Genomic DNA, 17,730 nt, shown 5'->3' with positions numbered 1-17,730 from the left:
ATATTGTTTGCTATGAATTATAAATGGTTTTATCTAAGTTTTGTTTATAATTTCATATTTTTATTTTTCTAAGAGATAGTTTTCTATGAATTTTATTTATAATATAATATTTATAATATGTTATGTTGTAAATGTGTAGCCGCTTAAAATCTCCTAAATCATGATTAGACGTTCTAGGCGTAGATCACCACCTCTTAAGTAGCTAGTTAGATTTAGCAGATTATCCAGTTATCATGCAGATTAATTGTATTAGATAGATTTTGGTAAGATAGGTGAATTTAGCCTAATGCTTTTAAATTTATGTATTTTAAAATTAGTGAATACTGAATACTCATATTTCTTGCTTATGTATTTTGATTAATTTAAAATATACAATTTATTTCTATTAACTTGTTTTTATTATGTTATATTAATACAGAAATATATTTTATTTTTATTTGAAAACTATTTAAACCTCTAAAAAATCGTCTATCCACTAATTGACTAATTGTTCTAGCCCTTTAGGCATTAAGCAGAGAGTTATAGTCCATTTATTGTTTTCTTGACATTGGAAAATACTAATAATGCGTAATTATATTAAAGGGCTTTTGGACCTTGTAAGTTGTAGGTTGGCAGACGAAATTGGACAGAAATTTAGCGCAAGACGAGAATTGTGCAAGTGTGAATCACATCCATCCATTTTAATATGACGTGCTATCTCGTTCTTTCCTATGATACTTTAAGTTAATTGAATAAGTCAAAAGTGGATGATAAGATATAGAATTACTAACACGAAATGATATGATTGAAGCAAATTAACATGTCTTCTTTTTGTTTTATATACATAATTCTCAAATCTTTTTTTTCTTTTAAAATCTATTATATCTTTCTAACACAAACAATATATTAAACGAGTTAAAAGTCTAGTCATTCACAATAGTAGTAGTTGTGGACTTAGGTTGCTAGTCAAGCTAATCTTAATCGAGATATGTATTGGCATGACATATAGCTGTGTATCGAGATATGTACATAGACCTGCACGGCTTTATACATGTGCTGGAAAATCTGATATACAAGGTCTATCCAAAATTTGTCTTTTTTTTTATACGTAAATCTATTACAATTAGGGTCCAACTATTAGAGCATTATAATAGTTGACTATCATCATTTTCTCTTTTCGTAAGGCTTTCATAGTTTTTGCAAATGGCTTTGCTCGAAAACGATTGTTTCGGTTGCTTCCCAACAAAACGCTATACCAAACAAAGAATTACAACTCGAACAATTTTGTCTGGATTACATGGACCGTCCATATTGGCCACATAAATGACGTGTTATACATGAGCATACAAATTAATGAAATGATATAACCTTTTATTTTTTGGGTGCTAAAGTCGTTTTGGGTACAAGTTTATAAGATCCTAATCAATCATCTACACATGGTAAAAAGATTAAATATTTAGTAATTAAGAAATTTCTTTCTTACAGCTATCTGAGCTTGACATAATTTTAACTTTTTAAGATTGCGATATCCAAATCTTCTCAGGTTAATATTTTCCAGACTGAGATAGGTTGCAGAGAGAATTCTCTTTCATAAAATCGTTTTTATTTATATCTATTGTGATCGTAGTTTCAAGTATGTATCTATAATATGTAATACAATAAAATTAAAAATATTTAATAAGTATGTACAATAATAACCTATGACCAAAAAAAGATATGTTTTATAGACTAATTAATTTGCAAATAAGTAAGTTATTTAGATAAAATAATTTGGAAAATATGTTGAAATAATAATAGATATGAAAACATCGCAAAACCAAGTTGAGCATGCTACAATATAAGTTAAAATCCTTGATATATGAAATTGTACGGTTCTATTTCCGGTTAGGTTTTATTTCTGAAAGTTTTGAGATTAAGATAAAGAGAAAGTAAAATTATGTTAGTTGCACCCACAATTCACAAAGCGACTATCAACCTAACCACCGATGATCTAGTAATGTCGGAATCACGTGACGTGTACGGACATTTAAAACTTTTATTGCCTATTGATATATAACCATTAAAGAGAAACTAAAAGCTTTAATGAGCGTTTTAGATTAATTTTTTATATACGAAATATGTTTGGATCCTAATAATCCAAGTCATGTAAACAAATATGCAAGGGTTAGTAAGTACCGACATATATAGTTCTGCATCAAGCTCACAAGCTAAAGAAAATTCGAGTAAACACGAACGAACATTTTGTTGATCTTTTTAGTTTATGACCGATTCCTATAACCATTTATCAGTTTTATTTCTTTAAAGACCTACCGACGTCTGTAATTCAGAATTTAAATGATTTACGAAGTGAGTAGCTTTTCGAAATTCTTATAATTTGAGATGATTAACTTTGGCCGTCATTATTCTGAAGTATTCTCACATATGTAATAATCTTTTCTGTCTAATAACCATATACTATCATGAGTTTATGTAACAACCACTATTTAACCCATTTGTTATTTTGATCGAACGACAACTGCGATGAAGACTTCAATTGGCAGAAAACTTAATCGACGGCTGAGATGTGATGATGGAAAGTGTTCTAATATAGACACGTGTCATGTTCTCTACACATGTCCACGTACTATCTCCACAGCAAACCCTCACGCTGTCGGCCGGAAATTTCGTTCTCGAAAAATATGAAAATCTTTATAAAGATATAAATTTACGACAAAAAAAAATATATATATTGTTCGAACCACGACATGTAGTACTATTTAAAATTCAAAGATAAGAAAACGAGTTCGAAAATGAAGCAAAAAGAAAGAAAAAAAAAAGATTTGAACGAAGATAATTAATTGTTGCGAACATTTTTGGGAAATATTAATTATAAGTGTATAAAATTTTTAATGAAATTACTCTGTAGATTGTGAGGTCGTACGTCAAATTTTTTGGCTATGGGACAAATCTACAGTATTTAATCAAATTAATTGTTTTAGGAATTGCGAGTTTTAATGGGGATCTACCTACAACTTTAAGCTTCGTCGTGGCGCTAAGTGAAGACGAGAGGACGTGAAAGCGATGCGCACCAGAATCGCCTCTCAATTCTTTAATTAGAACATTACAAAACTCGTTCTATCAGAACTATACCATTTTTTTGTTTTTGTTTCTTCCCATTTCTAACAAAATCTCCATTCAATACCAATTTGACGAAAATTCACATTTCAAATGATTTATTAGTCTTTAACTTGTTTAAGAACACCTAACTAATTTTGTATTTTTATTGTTCGAATTTCTGATATTTTAACCACATAACTTTTCGCATATATTTAAAGACTATAGTTAGCTAACTTAGCTTCTACCGCCTGCCTAACCAATAATATAATTGATAAATAAAAACGCAGACTTATCTATTAATTTCATATTTTCGTGTTATGTACAATCCACAAATTGATAGACATGTAAAGAAAGAAATTGCGGTAAGAATTTAAATAAAGTCAGAATTGTACATAGCTTCTATGTATAGTTTCTTCACGCATGGTCCCGGTCTCATTAATAATTTCCACGAGTTTTTTTTTTTTTTGTTGATTTTTACATGTACATATATAGCTTCTCCATCCATGGTTCTCATAGCTCAACCACATAAAGATTGGTATAAGAATGTCTAGTTCACCAATGCAACATCTGAATACTCATTTTTCATATGGCTAACTGATCACTTTGCTCGACAGTCCCAAGTCCCAGTTATGATTAGCTATACGTACCTTTTCACTATCAGATACGTATTTATTTTTTCCAGATTAAATAAATTTTCCATTTAACAAAAAAAGAAAGATAAAATAACATGATGTCTCAATAGAAAAACCTTTAGTGCTAGGGAATTATAAAATCTGTCTTTAATCGAAATAAATAACATTTGTTCTATAATCAATTAGATTTGGCAATGATACTTAAGAATGGTGGGCCGGCGTAATTTATGGTGGGAAGTTTTGTGTACTTGATTTTGCTTTATGTACTCACGTGATGTGTTGTACAAAATTCTACATGTTCTTTGTTTTCACTCATCCTCAAGATTTCTATTATCGTAACGTTTCCTTCTTTTTATTCTTTCTTCCTTATATGCCTTGTAATATTGTTACAAATAACAATGTAACGTCTTCTACTCTCTTTTTTTTTAATACATATTTTTGGTTATGTATATTTCACTTATTTGTTGTCGGCTTGATTTAAAACAAAACAAAAACAAAACCATTTAGATGTGTTTGGTAATGATTTTAAATGCTGTAATTTGGATTTTAAAGTAACGTCTTTTTTTTTTTTTTTTTGGGTAAGGCAACAACAACGTAACGTCTTGTACTCTCTAATTATACAACACTTTTGTTTTTAATTATACAACTTTTTTGATGAACACAAAAAACCTAACTGACCGAGCATGTGTCCTGCAACGTACGTACCGAATTTTAAACCAATTAATAATAACGTTCAGAAATTAGAAAACGACATTTGAAATCCCAAAAAATATAAAACCAAATAAAAATAAAAACCAGAAAAAAAAAGAACTAGGAAAAAAAAAAGTGAAAGATCTGTGATGCCCAAACTATTCGTTATACACGCGCCAAAGTCTGCGTCTGAAATCACTCGCTTTCTCTTTCGTTACCGACTTTTATATCTGCTTCTCTTTATATCTTCTCTCCACTATAAAATCTCGTGTTTCCCCTTCTTCCGATTCTGTACCCATATCTCACGCTTAATTACAGTATTGCCACTCATTAAAACCGTACCATCTTAACCAAAGCGATAACCCGTACCACCGGTTCAGCTATGGAGGATTTATTGGAGGAGAGGCTAACTCGGACTGACTCTGTCGGGAATAAACGAGTCAGAGACGGGTTAGACCTCGACTCGCCGGACGTGAAGCGGTTAAGAGATGATTTGTTCGATGACTCGGGGCTTGACCCAGTGAGTCAAGATCTTGACTCGGTGATGAAGAGTTTCGAGAATGAGTTATCGACAACGACGGCGGCGCTAAGCTCCGGTGAAACTCAGCCGGATCTTGGATACCTTTTCGAAGCTTCTGATGACGAGCTGGGTTTGCCACCGCCGCTTACGCCACCGCAAACGCTTCTTCCTCCGTCGTGTGAGGAAACGGTGACGGAATTGGTACGAGCCTCGTCGGATTCATCAGAGGTTGGAGAGTTATGTGGGTTTGAGGATCATGTTACGGAGTTCGGACCTTGCGATCTTGGTGATGATGGGCTTTTCGAATATTTCGATGGGTGTTTAGATTCCGGCGATTTGTTTTCATGGCGGCCGGAGTTTTTACCGGCGGAGTAACAACATACCGGACCTTTTTAAAAAAGCGGGCTACGAACGGTGACGTTTTGTTAAGCGTTTTGCCTCGCTTTTTCTTTTTTCTTTTTTTTCCCTCTATTATTGGATAATAGGTATTAGGATCTATATATTTTGTTAAGTTATTAGGATTAGAAAAATCAAAATGTTTTTAGTAGGAGTAAGTGGTTTAGATTAGTTTGTAAGAACTTTTTTCTCTTCAGGAACTGTTAATCTTTAATCGCCTTTATCATTTCGTTAGCTTTTGTGTTAATGTTACAATCTTATATGATCATGGATGTATTCGGTATTCCAGAGATCAGAATTATTAAAAAGATTTTCATATCAGAATCTGAAATTATTGTTGATTACAAAAAGGTTCTAGACTTCCACCATTGCAATCCATATATATATATTTACTAAAAGTTTTTGCTAACTTATTCCTTTCCAAAAATACAATAAATTTAAACATGATTGATGTTAAAAAAAAAAAATTTAAACATGATTTAAATCATATTGTATACAACAAAATAAATAATAAAATGGTTAGTAAAAATTTAAAACACGAAATGAAAAAGGGATATTCACCCAAACAAGTTGAGTTTTGAAACAACAATGGTAATTCAATCTCTGATTAGTCCTTCTTTAGTTCTTTACAAGAATTGGGCTTGTGGTATGTTGGATTTCAGCCCTAATTGATATATGTCTAATTTTCAAATCCAAATAATGTTCGTTCTACTAAGTAAATTGAGATCTAAGCAATAGATTGCTTGGCTTGGGCACAATCTTTAAGGCCGTGCCCAAAAAAAATACAGACACAACAGATATGCCCTCAGATAATAGGCCGTGTCTAGTAACTCTCTTTTCTTAAGGCCGGTGGGCTGATTCTGGATAGGAAATTATTTGTTTAAAACCCAAAATGATGATTCTTGAAAACAAAAATACAGATACAACACAAGTGAAGAAAAAGATGCAAAAGAAGTAGAGCAAGACCAAGAACAATGAAGATTAAAAAATTTACTTGGGAAAAATTTGGCTCAGGAATTTTGGAAACTGTTTTTGACTTCTCGTCTTCGCTTGGCGTCTTATAAGGTCAAACTATCTGGATTCTCAATGATCTTTGCAAAGGTTTGGAGAAAAGCAGCCAAGTCAGCTCCATACACAATGCGATGATCTGCAGTCACATTCACCTGCCAACATAACAACAAAGCGACAATGTTACTGTTAGCATAGCCAAAAGCTATAGCTAATCGTATTTTAAACTTTCTAAGTCGAAGTGATTCACCAAACCCATCAGGAAGTTTATTAAGTCAAAATAAAACTTACCAGCATTGTGTTTTTTACACTGAAGAATCCATCCTTATCAGCAACTACAGTTGGCTTTGACGCTCCAACAGCCATAATAGCACCCTAGAGATTTGAGTATAACAATTAAGTAAATTCCTTGTAATCACTATTCATAGAAGAGGCAATGAAAGTTTCTTTCATATACCTGTCCTGGCGGAAGAATAGCGTCAAATCTATCCACTCCAAACATACCGAGATTCGATAAAGTAAAAGTTCCTGCATTCCATAGATATATCCCTTAAATCAAAATCCTTAAACACACTTCACATGTTTGTCATCTAAACAATTCGTTAAGAATAGTACCAGAGTTGTATTCATGGGGTTGAAGTTGCTTGCTTCTAGCTTTCCCCACCAGCTCTTTCCATTTTTGAGATAACAAGTACAAATCCAACTATCAAAACAACCAACACGACTCACACATTCAGTTAAAGAAACCAGCCTAATAATACCAAGTGTGTGTGTTAATTCACTCACACGCTAGCTATTTTCTACAACTTTATTGCTTATGCTTACCTTATCTGCATCTTGTAGAACAGGCGTAATCAGGCCACCATTGATAGCAACCGCCACTGCAATGTTAATGCTACTATTGTAACTAAAACTCTTCCCGTCTTTGCAGCTAGCGTTCACCACAGGATGCTGAGCCAAGGCCATCCCTGCAGCTTTAGCTAATAAAGCTGTCATTGTTACACCCTTTGGCTTCACCTGTAAACAAAAGCAGTGATTTAACATCAGCTTCATCATTCAATACAACATCAGCTTCATCTGTTTCATTCAATTCAATTTCACCTTCTCGTAAAGTGCATCAAGAGCGTCAGTGTTCACAGGATAACCAACACGGAATGTAGGAACAGAGAGACTCTCAATCATGTTCTTAGATACTGCAGATTGCATTGCTGTGAAAGGAACAATGCTTGAATCAGGTAACAGAGGAGGCAAATTAGTGGTGGTTGCTTTAGCCGTCACCGGAGGTGGAGGAGGAGGCGGTGGTGCGATGGAGGATTTGGACGGAGCAATTCCAGCCGCCGTCTCCACATCAGAAGCCGTAATCCTACCGAATGGTCCAGTTCCAGCAACGGATTCAATATCAACCTTGTGTTGTTTAGCAAGCTTCTTAGCATACGGCGTCGCAACAGTCTTCCTCGGACCATCTGATACTGCCGTCACCGGAGCCGGTTGAGCAATCGCCGGAGCAGGAGAAGAAGTAACCGGAGGAGGAGATGGAACGACAGCCTCAGCCACAGAAGAAGAAGATTTCGAAGCGGCTTTACTCTTAGCTTCTTCGATCTCAGCTTCAGTCTCAGCTAACAATCCAATCGCAGCACCAACCGGAGCTGTTTCACCTTCTCCGACGACAATCGCAGCAAGATAACCATCGTAAAACGTTTCTACATCCATATCGGCTTTATCAGATTCAACAACCACAACACTCTCTCCCTTGGCGAGTTTCTCGCCTTCTGTTTTGATCCATGACACGATTTTGCCTTCCGTCATGGTTGATGATAACGCCGGCATGAAAATTTCACGAATCTTAGATCGGACCGTCATTGAACGACGGTGAGAAGTCGCCGGAGTCGTGGAGCGGAAAACGACGCTGCGGAGGGATGGGGATACTGAGGAAGCGAATGAAATGTTGGATTTGGAATTGGTTAGTGAAGCTGTCGATAGAAACGAAGAAGAAGAAACCGCCATTGTTGAATCACAGAGAGAGAGAGATCTGAGAGAGAGTTTAGAGAGAGTGAAGTGGACGGAGAAGACGAGGTTGAAGTTCGTTGAGCGTCTTCGCCTACATTTGTATCAGTTACCAGTTTAATAACCGGATATATAATTAAACCGGATTAATTTATCTGAAACTTCGGTTTAGGTTAAACCATCTAGAAACAAAGAAAATTTAGATGCTTCTCAATGGATATTAGGTAACATAACAAAACCAGTTTTCTTATATATCTTCTCTGCTCTACCTAAGTTAGAGAATCAGATTCCAAAATCTTAATTTATAAGTATACTTTTGTTTTCTTAACCAAAAACATATCATACAATATTGCTCTTTCGTCTCATGTCGGAAAAGGTTTTGTGTTTTCTTTTATTTGTTTGAACAATAATTTTCTTGGATTTGTGATAATTTTTTTTTTTTTTGGGGTGGTGAAATGCAGAAGCAATGTTGTGTTGTGATGAGGATTAACTTGGATTGCAATGCTTGTTGTAGAAAAGCTAGGAGGATTATCATCAATATGAAAGGTTGGTTTATATTGGTTATATAAAATAATATGTGGATGAAATGAGCAAAGAAGGATGTTATGAAAATAAGATTTAAAGTTCAAGGAGGATTTTTTGAGTGGAAAATCTGAAAATTTTAGAAAGACATCGTTAAATTTTATCGATGTTACTATATGCACCATTTTATGTAGGTTTAGTCGTGGTGGATTTATAGAAAATTCAATACTAACACATGTTTTGGATACTTTTTTATGAAGAAGTTGATACACACATGATCAACAAAAAGGAACGTCAAGTAATCCTTTGCGGACGGTTTCGACCATCCGATGTTGCATTAAAACTGCAAAGGAAGATGAAACGGAGGGTTGAGATTCTCGAAGTTGAAGATCTCACCAATGGCCATGGAGGAGAAGAAGGAAGCGAGCACGAGCTACCGTATGAACAGCCACATGAATATTCTAATCAACCTGATCAGATGACCACACCATTGTTGTGTTAGATATCTCTAATTCGTTTGTTCTTCTATCCTCCAATGCCTAAACATTTGTGAGAACTATTAGAAGAAACAATGGCATATAATGACCAACACGTTTGTTTGTATGTACAAATATATAGAAAACTCTGTAGCGCAGTGCGGATGATCACCTAGTATATATAAAAGTTGATATATATTCAATGCATTACATTGTCTCAAAACAATTAATTATACGAGCGGATATGGGACTAGAAACCCGAGACGAATACGGTAAAGACAAGGTCTCGTTCCGAAATGGACATATATCTAAAATTTTGTTTGGTAATTGGGAAAAACGAAACCCAAACTATTGTTTAGAACATTTGGGAGAGCCGAGTATATAAACCTTTTACAATACACATCATTATTGAAATCTTAGCTTTCTGAAATTCTAAATGTGAGTTGGTTACCACAACTAAAATAACAGCCCAATTTTACTCATATTTTTAAATGGAGGGGAAGACTTCAACAACACAAGTGAACAACAAAAATGCCTACGACTATCAATGACAATGAGGATCACTAATGAAGAGGCCTTACAAGAGAAATATTCAAGTGAAGCTTTCTTCTTTCTTTTCTTTTCTTTTTTTGATTGAAATTTATGCTTTCTAGATTCACCCAATCCCCACACACTCACCATGACCGAAAAGAAGTTTCCTTTTCACGATCATCCTTTAGCATATGAGAAATTGGACAGATTTTCTTGCATTTTGTGCAAAAAGAAAGGTGGTTTTGGCTATTTCTGCGATAAGTGCTATTTTTGGGGGCATAAGGAATGCATCAAGCGCTCACTTCTGCATCCATCTCCATGCAAACATTCTCTCAAAATCTACACACTCGAGGCATTGGGCTATGCAGGTGACCATTGTCATTTTTGTAGAGATTATCTTCTTGATGATTTTTTTCATTGTTTGATATGCAACATCAACATGGATCTCAAATGTCTTAAAGATCCACCACCATCAAGTATTTATCACCCAAAAAACCATATGCATATGCTTACTCTTTTGCCGAGAGTGGTCACATTTACTTGTAATGCATGTAGCGTAGAAGGTAAGCGTAATCCTTATGTATGTCTTGAATGTAATTTGATGTTCCACAAGGATTGTATATATCTACCACGAGTTATAAGCATCAACTGCCATGATCATCGCATTTCTCGCATTTTTCATCTTGGTCTCGGAGATTGGAAATGTGGAATCTGCCGACAAAAGATTAGTTGCTCCCATGGAGCTTTTACATGCTTGCGTTGTCCTAGTCTTGCATTTCATTTAAAATGTGCGATGAAAGATGACGTGTGGGATGGAAAAGAATTCGAAGCTGAACCCAAAGAAGAGCTTGAAGATGAACTCGAAGATGATTCCGAAAAGGAAATTGAAGATGATAGTTCTGAAGAAGAAATCGAAGAACCATAAAACTAATGAAAAATAAATATTGGCGTGTATGTTATGAGAAATTCATTTTAAAGCTTGATGCGGATTCTGTTAGTGACAAACTGACAATGTGGTGCAACGATTGTGTCCAACAATGATCCATTCTTTTTGTATACATAATGTTTGACTCTTGACCAAACGAAGAACCCTGAAGTCTAAAATTTTGTCTATGACTCGTCATTAGTAATTCTAGAGTTAATGGAACATGACCACATTAGCCTAACACATGATTAAAGGGGCCAAACTCATTTTTAAAAGATTTTGAAATAAATTATTACAATTACAAAAGAAAATTAATTTATTGAAAAAATTGTATATAAATGTCTTCCTGATTTCTACCATACCAAAAATATATATTTCTTCCTGATTTTCTATGTAGGAGTTTCAAGATTTAAATTTTAAAATATGGCATATCAAATTTAACACTAGTAATATGGAGTCATATCTCAAAATTGTTTTTTATACCAATTTCACAAAACCTTTTTTATCTATATATGTAAAAATGTTTTAATCATTTGTTAAAGAAATAATAATGATCAACCTCTATGATCTAATTCAATTTTGTTGCCTTAAATAAAATAATACACATATGCCACGTTTGCCTTATTTACATAAAATCCCTTTAAAAAGATGTTACAAGCAATTCTGGTCGCGATTCTATACCAAAATTTCTTGAGCCTTAACCCTAATTTCGATTACGACGATACTCTCTGATGGCGAACGATAAGCAGATCGAATCTCACCACCGCAAGCATCACCGTTCATCTTCGTCGTCCGATGACACTGAAAAAGCATCGAAACGACACAAGCATCGTCATCACAAGCATCATCACCACAGGCATCGCCATCACCGAGATAAGAAGCGCGAAAATGAAATTCCATCCGCCGGCGATGAGACAGAGATATTGGATGTTACTCCGGCGGCTCCAATTGTTGTTAGTAACGGCTGTGAGGAGGAGGATGTGGAGGAAGGAGAGATTTTAGAAGAAGATGGGATTGGTGATGTTTTGATGAAGACGGCAGATTCCGACGGCGAATCAGGCGAAATCAAATTTGAAGATAATAATCTGGTCTGTTCTAATCCCTCTAATACGTCTTTTTCTTCCTAAATTCTGTTTGGATTGTGGGATCAGAGGGGTGGATTTGGGTTTGATTGATTTTTTCATATTACAAACAGCATTTACGCCTGAATTAATGATAAAGCTTTGGTCTTTTGAGAGTTTTCTTTAGATAACCTGAGTGTTGCACTAGGCGTTCAATGGAGACTGATGGCTTTCGCTTGATTTGTAAGAACTGGTTTTATGTAGATGTTCTTTTTCCCTTTTTTTTAATTGTATGTTCTTGCGTTTTTAGTGTCATGTATTTCTCTTCTGGTAAGTATTCTGAATATCTTTTGCGATGCTTTCAGCCTCCACTTGGGGAAAAAGGGCGTCAAGGAGAAGAAAAGAGTTCTAATGGTGTTCTAACTCGTGAATCTGAAAGGGAGGATAAGAGGTGGGATAAAGAAGCTGGAGGTCCTTCAGAGAGAGTTAGTAAATTAAGTTATGATAATGGCAGAAGTTCGTTTTCTCCGTCAAACAGCAGGCAGTCTAACGAAGGCCGTGCCCGGAGTAGATCTAAGTCACATGATCGGGAGAGAGAAACTTCTAGGTCAAGGTTTGCGGAGGATGAGTTTTCGGACAGAGGAAGACATCATGATTCTAGTAGGGATTATCATCATGACAGAGTTGACTCAGTTAGGACTGAGGAAAGATATCATCGACGTGGGCGATATGAGGAAAATGACAGGCAATATAGTCGAGAAGTCTTGGAAAGAGATAGAAGTAAGGAGAGAGATATGGACAGGGAGGGAAGCATAAGAGATAGGGATTCGGAAGGAAGTAAGCGGAGAGATAAAGATAGTGATCGGAGGAGGGAAAGAGAACGAGAGAAGAGAAGGGAGATAGAGTCTGACCGTGAAAGACGAAAAGAGAAGGAACGAGAGCGCAGCATTGATAGGGATAGGAGAAAGGAGAGGGAAGGAGATTATTTACGGGATAGAGCCAATGAGAGAGGTAGGAGTAGAGATAGAACCAGGTATAACAGCAGAGAGAGGAAGAGAGAAAAGGAAAGGGAGGGTGAAAAAGATTGGGAGAGAGGAAGAGAAACCCAGAAAGATAGGGAGAAGTACATAAGTAGTGATGTGGACTACGGTGAGATGAGGCACAAACAGTCTAGAAACACAAGATATGATGCGGTAGATGACCTAGAAATGAGAAAGCCAAATTCTTTGAAGGCCCATAATTCTAAGGGTGATAAGTTAGAAGAAACGTGGGCCAATGATGAAAGGTAATTTTTCAATAACCTCATCCTTGTTAATGTTTTGTTGTAGATCAGAAATCTTTTGGGTATCTTGTGTGGCTCGTAACTATTTTGCGGTCAGGTCCCGAAATGAGGATGGTCAAGATGATAATGACGAAGGACTTACATGGAAATCTCCTGAGGAAGAAGAAGAAGAATTACTAAATAGAATCAAGGAAGAGAGCAGGAAGCGAATGGAAGCCATACTGGAGAAACATAAGAGGAAGCCCGAGCAGCAAAATGAACTTTTAACTCAGGATAATGGGAAAGGTATTCGTTCAGTCTTTATTGTGATCACCATATTTCACGACTCTGATTTCTTCAAATATGAGGTTTTCACCTTTCTACTCGTGGTATATGTGAATGGCTCTTTAACAAAAAGCTGTAACTTGTTTTCATTAGATTTCACTGGTTGATCTCACAGACAATGTCTTTGTCCATACAATACTCTCCCACGTTCAAATGTAAAAACTTGTTTTGAGATGTTTAGCATTGAGGCATTCCCAGTGATTCTTCTGTTTTTGTGGCAGATATTGTTCCAGAAACTGGTGCTCCAGTGTCGACTTCTCCTGCAGTTGTCATAGCAGCTAATGTAGGCCAGGCCAAAACTAACTTGGACTTTGATACTGTCGCTGCCAAGGCACCATTAATAGCCGGTGGGCCACCTACTATGTCTGGAATTTCAGACTCAGAGAAGAATCAAGCTCAAGCGGGGCTTGGTGAAGGTAGCCCGAAGGTGCGTTAGCAAAGGAAACCTTGATTGTTTCTTTGGTATTGGTGATCATGTGTGGTTGTGAGTAATTCTTGGTTTTAGGTTTATACTATCGGTATATATAAATATATGTGATGATGATCTTATATTCTTATACACTTTTATATGTCCAGAGTGAAAGGTCAGCTGACATGTTTCATGATGATATCTTTGGAGAGTCCCCGGCTGGTATCCGAAAAGTGGTATGTATTTAACTTAACTACTTCATATCGTCTAACCGTGTATTTGTACTGTTTACTAACCTTCTGATGTTGTCATCTTAAGTTTACTGTTTTGATCATCATGAAACCCTTTTTCTTTAGTGTTTGAGGAAAATTTTGTGAGGGTTTTTAATATTTTCTTTTCTCTTATATTAAACCCACTTCTTTTAGGGAGGGAAAGGTGATGGTGTTCCCATGGTGAGGAGCGGGCTTCATGATAATTGGGATGATGCAGAGGGTTATTATAGTAAGTGTGTTTCTCTCTACATTTCAATCATGAATGGTGAACGCACTTTTACGTTTTATTTTTTCGTTGTAAAGATTGAGTCTCCTCTCCTTTTAGGCTATCAGTTTGGCGAGTTACTTGATGGTAGATATGAAGTCATTGCTACTCATGGAAAAGGTGTCTTCTCTACTGTGGTTCGTGCTAAAGACTTGAAAGCTGGACCAGCTGAACCTGAAGAGGTGGCAATAAAAATTATCCGTAACAATGAGACGATGTAGGTGGTGCATTCTCTAGGCCCCAACTAATTTTTCGAATTCATATGTTTTATCATCTTTATGCTTTTGTATCTGATTACTGAATCACATTTTGTTTAGGCATAAAGCTGGAAAGATTGAGGTTCAAATATTGAAGAAGCTGGCAGGCGCTGACCGAGAAGACAGGCGCCACTGTGTTCGATTTCTTTCAAGCTTTAAGTACCGTAATCACCTTTGCTTGGTGTTTGAGTCGCTCCATTTGAATCTTCGTGAGGTCTTGAAGAAGTTTGGTCGCAACATTGGTCTCCAACTCTCTGCTGTTAGGGCTTATTCAAAGCAGCTATTCATTGCTCTTAAACATCTGAAGAATTGTGGGGTACTTCACTGCGATATAAAACCTGACAACATGCTGGTCAGTCACACTTTTCATTGGTTTTCTCCTACTTAATTCAATAGCTTTCTAACTGTTGGGTCTTTGATTGTCCAGGTCAATGAGGGGAAAAATGTCTTAAAGCTTTGTGATTTTGGTAATGCAATGTTTGCAGGCAAAAACGAAGTTACACCGTATCTTGTTAGTCGCTTTTACAGATCCCCTGAAATTAGTAAGTATCATATTTTGGGTTGTAAAGAGGACTTTTCATTGGTGAAGAATATGTGACTGAAGCTTCTATTCTTTCCATTGCAGTTCTGGGGCTCACCTATGACCATCCGTTGGATATATGGTCTGTTGGCTGCTGTCTGTATGAGCTTTATAGTGGAAAAGTTCTTTTCCCTGGCGCCACAAACAATGATATGTTACGCCTTCATATGGAACTGAAAGGTCCCTTCCCTAAAAAGATGCTTCGCAAGGTTAGCATTAAACTAGATTGGGTGTTGTGAATGTCACCTGATCACTGATCAAAATGTCTTCCAAATGATAACTTTCCTTAGGCAAATCCATATGTATGGTGGAGATATAGTTGTATGTTTAAGAGAAGCAGTTTTTAATGCATGTTCTAATGTTTCTGTTATTTGGTTTAACAGGGAGCATTTATTGATCAGCACTTTGATCATGACTTGAACTTTTATGCTACAGAGGAAGACACCGTTAGTGGAAAGGTAAAAAAACTAGTCCGTCTATTTCTCAGGCACTTCGTAGTTTGAAAACCAATTGATGGTGAGTAAATTAGTTACTTTTCCTTTTCAGCTGATAAAAAGAATGATCGTAAACGTGAAGCCGAAAGATTTTGGTTCCATCATTAAAGGTTACCCTGGTGAGGATCCCAAGATCTTAGCTCATTTCAGGGATCTCTTGGACAAAATGTTCATCCTTGATCCCGAGAGGAGACTGACTGTGTCACAGGCATTAGCTCACCCATTCATCACTGGCAAGTGAAACCACATTGCCATTTTCCCTCTCTGTTGTATCAGGAAATGCTGTTGTCCTAGATATCTGTACATTAAATATCTTAATTACCATTGAAGGATCTAATCTTTGAATTTTCTCTACCTTCCCTCTGCTGCCTGAGAGAGCTTTGGTTACAATGTCGACATGGGTGGAGTTCTCATTACCGACGATTCTCAGGGGACTTTACTGGTTCTCTATTGTAAGACAATGGCGCTTTCTTTCTTTATACTGCTGTGTAATCATTTGCGACTTTACTCATTGTAGAAGTCTATGTTTTTAAACTTTTCATCTTAATAAGCAGAGGGTCATTCTGAATAATTTTTCTTTAATTGTATGGAAGCTCTCTGAATATCATTTGTGGATAGTGAGATGCTTTATTATCTCTTCTGGTCTCTCAAGGGCCTGATGTTGTTTTTCTCCAGGACATCGACCAATGCTTAAAGACACTCCTTAACATCTTTCAATGCTTTAATGGCACACAGGAGAAGGTACAATGGTTGTTTATTGGGAGTTATGTGAAAGCAAAACGATAATTTCTGTGAACCTTTTGCATCTTTATTTGTCTATTGTTTAAAATTGGATGAATTTGTCTACTTTAGTATGTTTTAGAGTTTGTCCGTGGTTCTTATCTGCGTTAGGGCATATATAGTTTCTTTTGTGATTGATTGAGTTTTGCCTGAAATAGTTAGTCATCCTTATAGTAATTCTTTTACATTTGTTTTTCTTTCTATAGTTTCCACTAGTGAATTCTTTTGTTTCTATAGTATCTGATAAATGGTATTACTGTGATTCCGGAGGTTTTGCTTGGAGGGGAGAGAGAGCTGCTGCACAAGGAAAACATACAAGGTATTGAGATTTATCACTTCTCCTGGTTAGGCCTCCTTTTTTTCTTTAAATGCTTATCCCCTTCCAATTTGTTTCACTGATTATGATTTTTATCTATTTTAGGGCTTTTCCTCTCTCCTCCTGCAAATTTGGTAAGTATCTTGAGCTTTATGGCCAATCTGTGTTGCTGTGGATGTTCTTTTTTGTTCATAGTCGTTCAGATAACTTGCCTTTAGGTTTTCATTAACACTAAAGTTTTCTTTTGGGAGTCAAGGTTAGAAAGGATTTGCGTTGCACATATATTCACTCTTGATTTTTTCCCTTTTGGAACATAATTGTCTTGCACAGATATTCACTTTGCAAGTATATCTTGTAGGATAAATGATTTATAGAGGAAGAAAACGAACTTTTGTGATGTAAGTGTAACTTTTGAGATGAGTAGCTCATATATCTTCTGATTAGTTCTTGTGTGTGTGGATTTACTGTCTATTGATAGATATATCCCATTGTAGGCTCAAATGAGACATGTCTCGTTGCAGGTTTGTTTGTTTGTTTGTAGTTGTGTTTGTTGCTATGAGCCGACTTGATTAAAGCTTTAGTTACTGCCAGTAGTTGATTCACTGTAGTGGCAGTAGATTGAGAGTTAAAATTAGGTAAAACCTAAATGAACCCGTAATAGATGTAAAAATGTATAGATTTACATTGTGAGTCTTAGGCTATAAGATTGTACGTATGCAAGTCCATGGTTGCTTACGTTTGGACATCGATAGTTGTTTTTGAATTGATCTTTTTTGGTCCGAACTTGTTTGGGAAATCCAACATATCACAAAATATAATAAACTGGTGTTGTTACTATAAAAGTGTGAAATCAATATAATGGTATTGGATCAACGAGGAAGGATTGGACATGATCAACGGTCTTGGCTTTG

At 35.9% G+C, this 17,730-nt stretch overlaps 5 protein-coding genes across 6 annotated transcripts; 4 read left to right on the top strand and 1 right to left on the bottom strand.

The window, feature by feature from the left end:
• The first annotated feature begins 4,280 nt into the window (after positions 1-4,280).
• AT3G25870 (uncharacterized protein) lies at positions 4,281-5,652 on the top strand. Its single transcript, NM_113490.3, has one exon. It carries the CDS (start codon positions 4,780-4,782, stop codon positions 5,290-5,292), a length of 513 nt encoding a protein of 170 aa, NP_566782.1. The 5' UTR covers positions 4,281-4,779; the 3' UTR covers positions 5,293-5,652.
• A 291-nt stretch (positions 5,653-5,943) lies between these two features.
• LTA2 (2-oxoacid dehydrogenases acyltransferase family protein) lies at positions 5,944-8,524 on the bottom strand. Its single transcript, NM_113489.3, has 6 exons — positions 7,423-8,524; positions 7,147-7,338; positions 6,937-7,024; positions 6,779-6,849; positions 6,613-6,696; positions 5,944-6,476 (listed from the first exon to the last, which is right to left on the bottom strand). The coding sequence occupies exons 1-6, from the start codon at positions 8,323-8,325 to the stop codon at positions 6,372-6,374; spliced, it is 1,443 nt and encodes a 480-aa protein (NP_189215.1). The 5' UTR covers positions 8,326-8,524; the 3' UTR covers positions 5,944-6,371.
• A 133-nt stretch (positions 8,525-8,657) lies between these two features.
• Positions 8,658-9,546, top strand: AT3G25855 (Copper transport protein family). Its single transcript, NM_113488.2, has 3 exons — positions 8,658-8,701; positions 8,787-8,871; positions 9,108-9,546. Exons 1-3 carry the CDS (start codon positions 8,690-8,692, stop codon positions 9,347-9,349), a joined length of 339 nt encoding a protein of 112 aa, NP_566781.1. The 5' UTR covers positions 8,658-8,689; the 3' UTR covers positions 9,350-9,546.
• A 456-nt stretch (positions 9,547-10,002) lies between these two features.
• On the top strand, positions 10,003-10,779 carry AT3G25850 (Cysteine/Histidine-rich C1 domain family protein; the record flags this gene model as incomplete). Its single annotated transcript, NM_113487.1, has 1 exon — positions 10,003-10,779. The coding sequence occupies one exon, from the start codon at positions 10,003-10,005 to the stop codon at positions 10,777-10,779; it is 777 nt and encodes a 258-aa protein (NP_189214.1).
• A 623-nt stretch (positions 10,780-11,402) lies between these two features.
• On the top strand, positions 11,403-17,096 carry AT3G25840 (Protein kinase superfamily protein). 2 transcript variants are annotated; one of them, NM_113486.7, is made up of 15 exons: positions 11,403-11,867; positions 12,206-13,125; positions 13,220-13,407; positions 13,668-13,873; positions 14,023-14,091; positions 14,281-14,356; positions 14,453-14,609; positions 14,710-15,001; positions 15,077-15,191; positions 15,275-15,438; positions 15,613-15,687; positions 15,776-16,175; positions 16,399-16,464; positions 16,774-16,822; positions 16,925-17,096. In NM_113486.7, exons 1-12 carry the CDS (start codon positions 11,511-11,513, stop codon positions 15,962-15,964), a joined length of 2,808 nt encoding a protein of 935 aa, NP_189213.2. In that variant the 5' UTR covers positions 11,403-11,510; the 3' UTR covers positions 15,965-16,175; positions 16,399-16,464; positions 16,774-16,822; positions 16,925-17,096. The 2 variants fall into 2 exon arrangements, with proteins under 2 accessions (NP_189213.2, NP_001078208.1); NM_001084739.2 differs by lacking the exons at positions 16,399-16,464; positions 16,774-16,822; positions 16,925-17,096 and adding an exon at positions 12,028-12,083 and having other exon boundaries at positions 15,776-16,355.
• The last annotated feature ends 634 nt before the right edge of the window (positions 17,097-17,730 follow it).

Source organism: Arabidopsis thaliana, chromosome 3, assembly GCF_000001735.4.
Source record: "Arabidopsis thaliana chromosome 3, partial sequence".
Classification (NCBI taxonomy): Eukaryota; Viridiplantae; Streptophyta; class Magnoliopsida; order Brassicales; family Brassicaceae; genus Arabidopsis; species Arabidopsis thaliana.
This window is presented reverse-complemented; position numbering and strand designations above follow the sequence as displayed.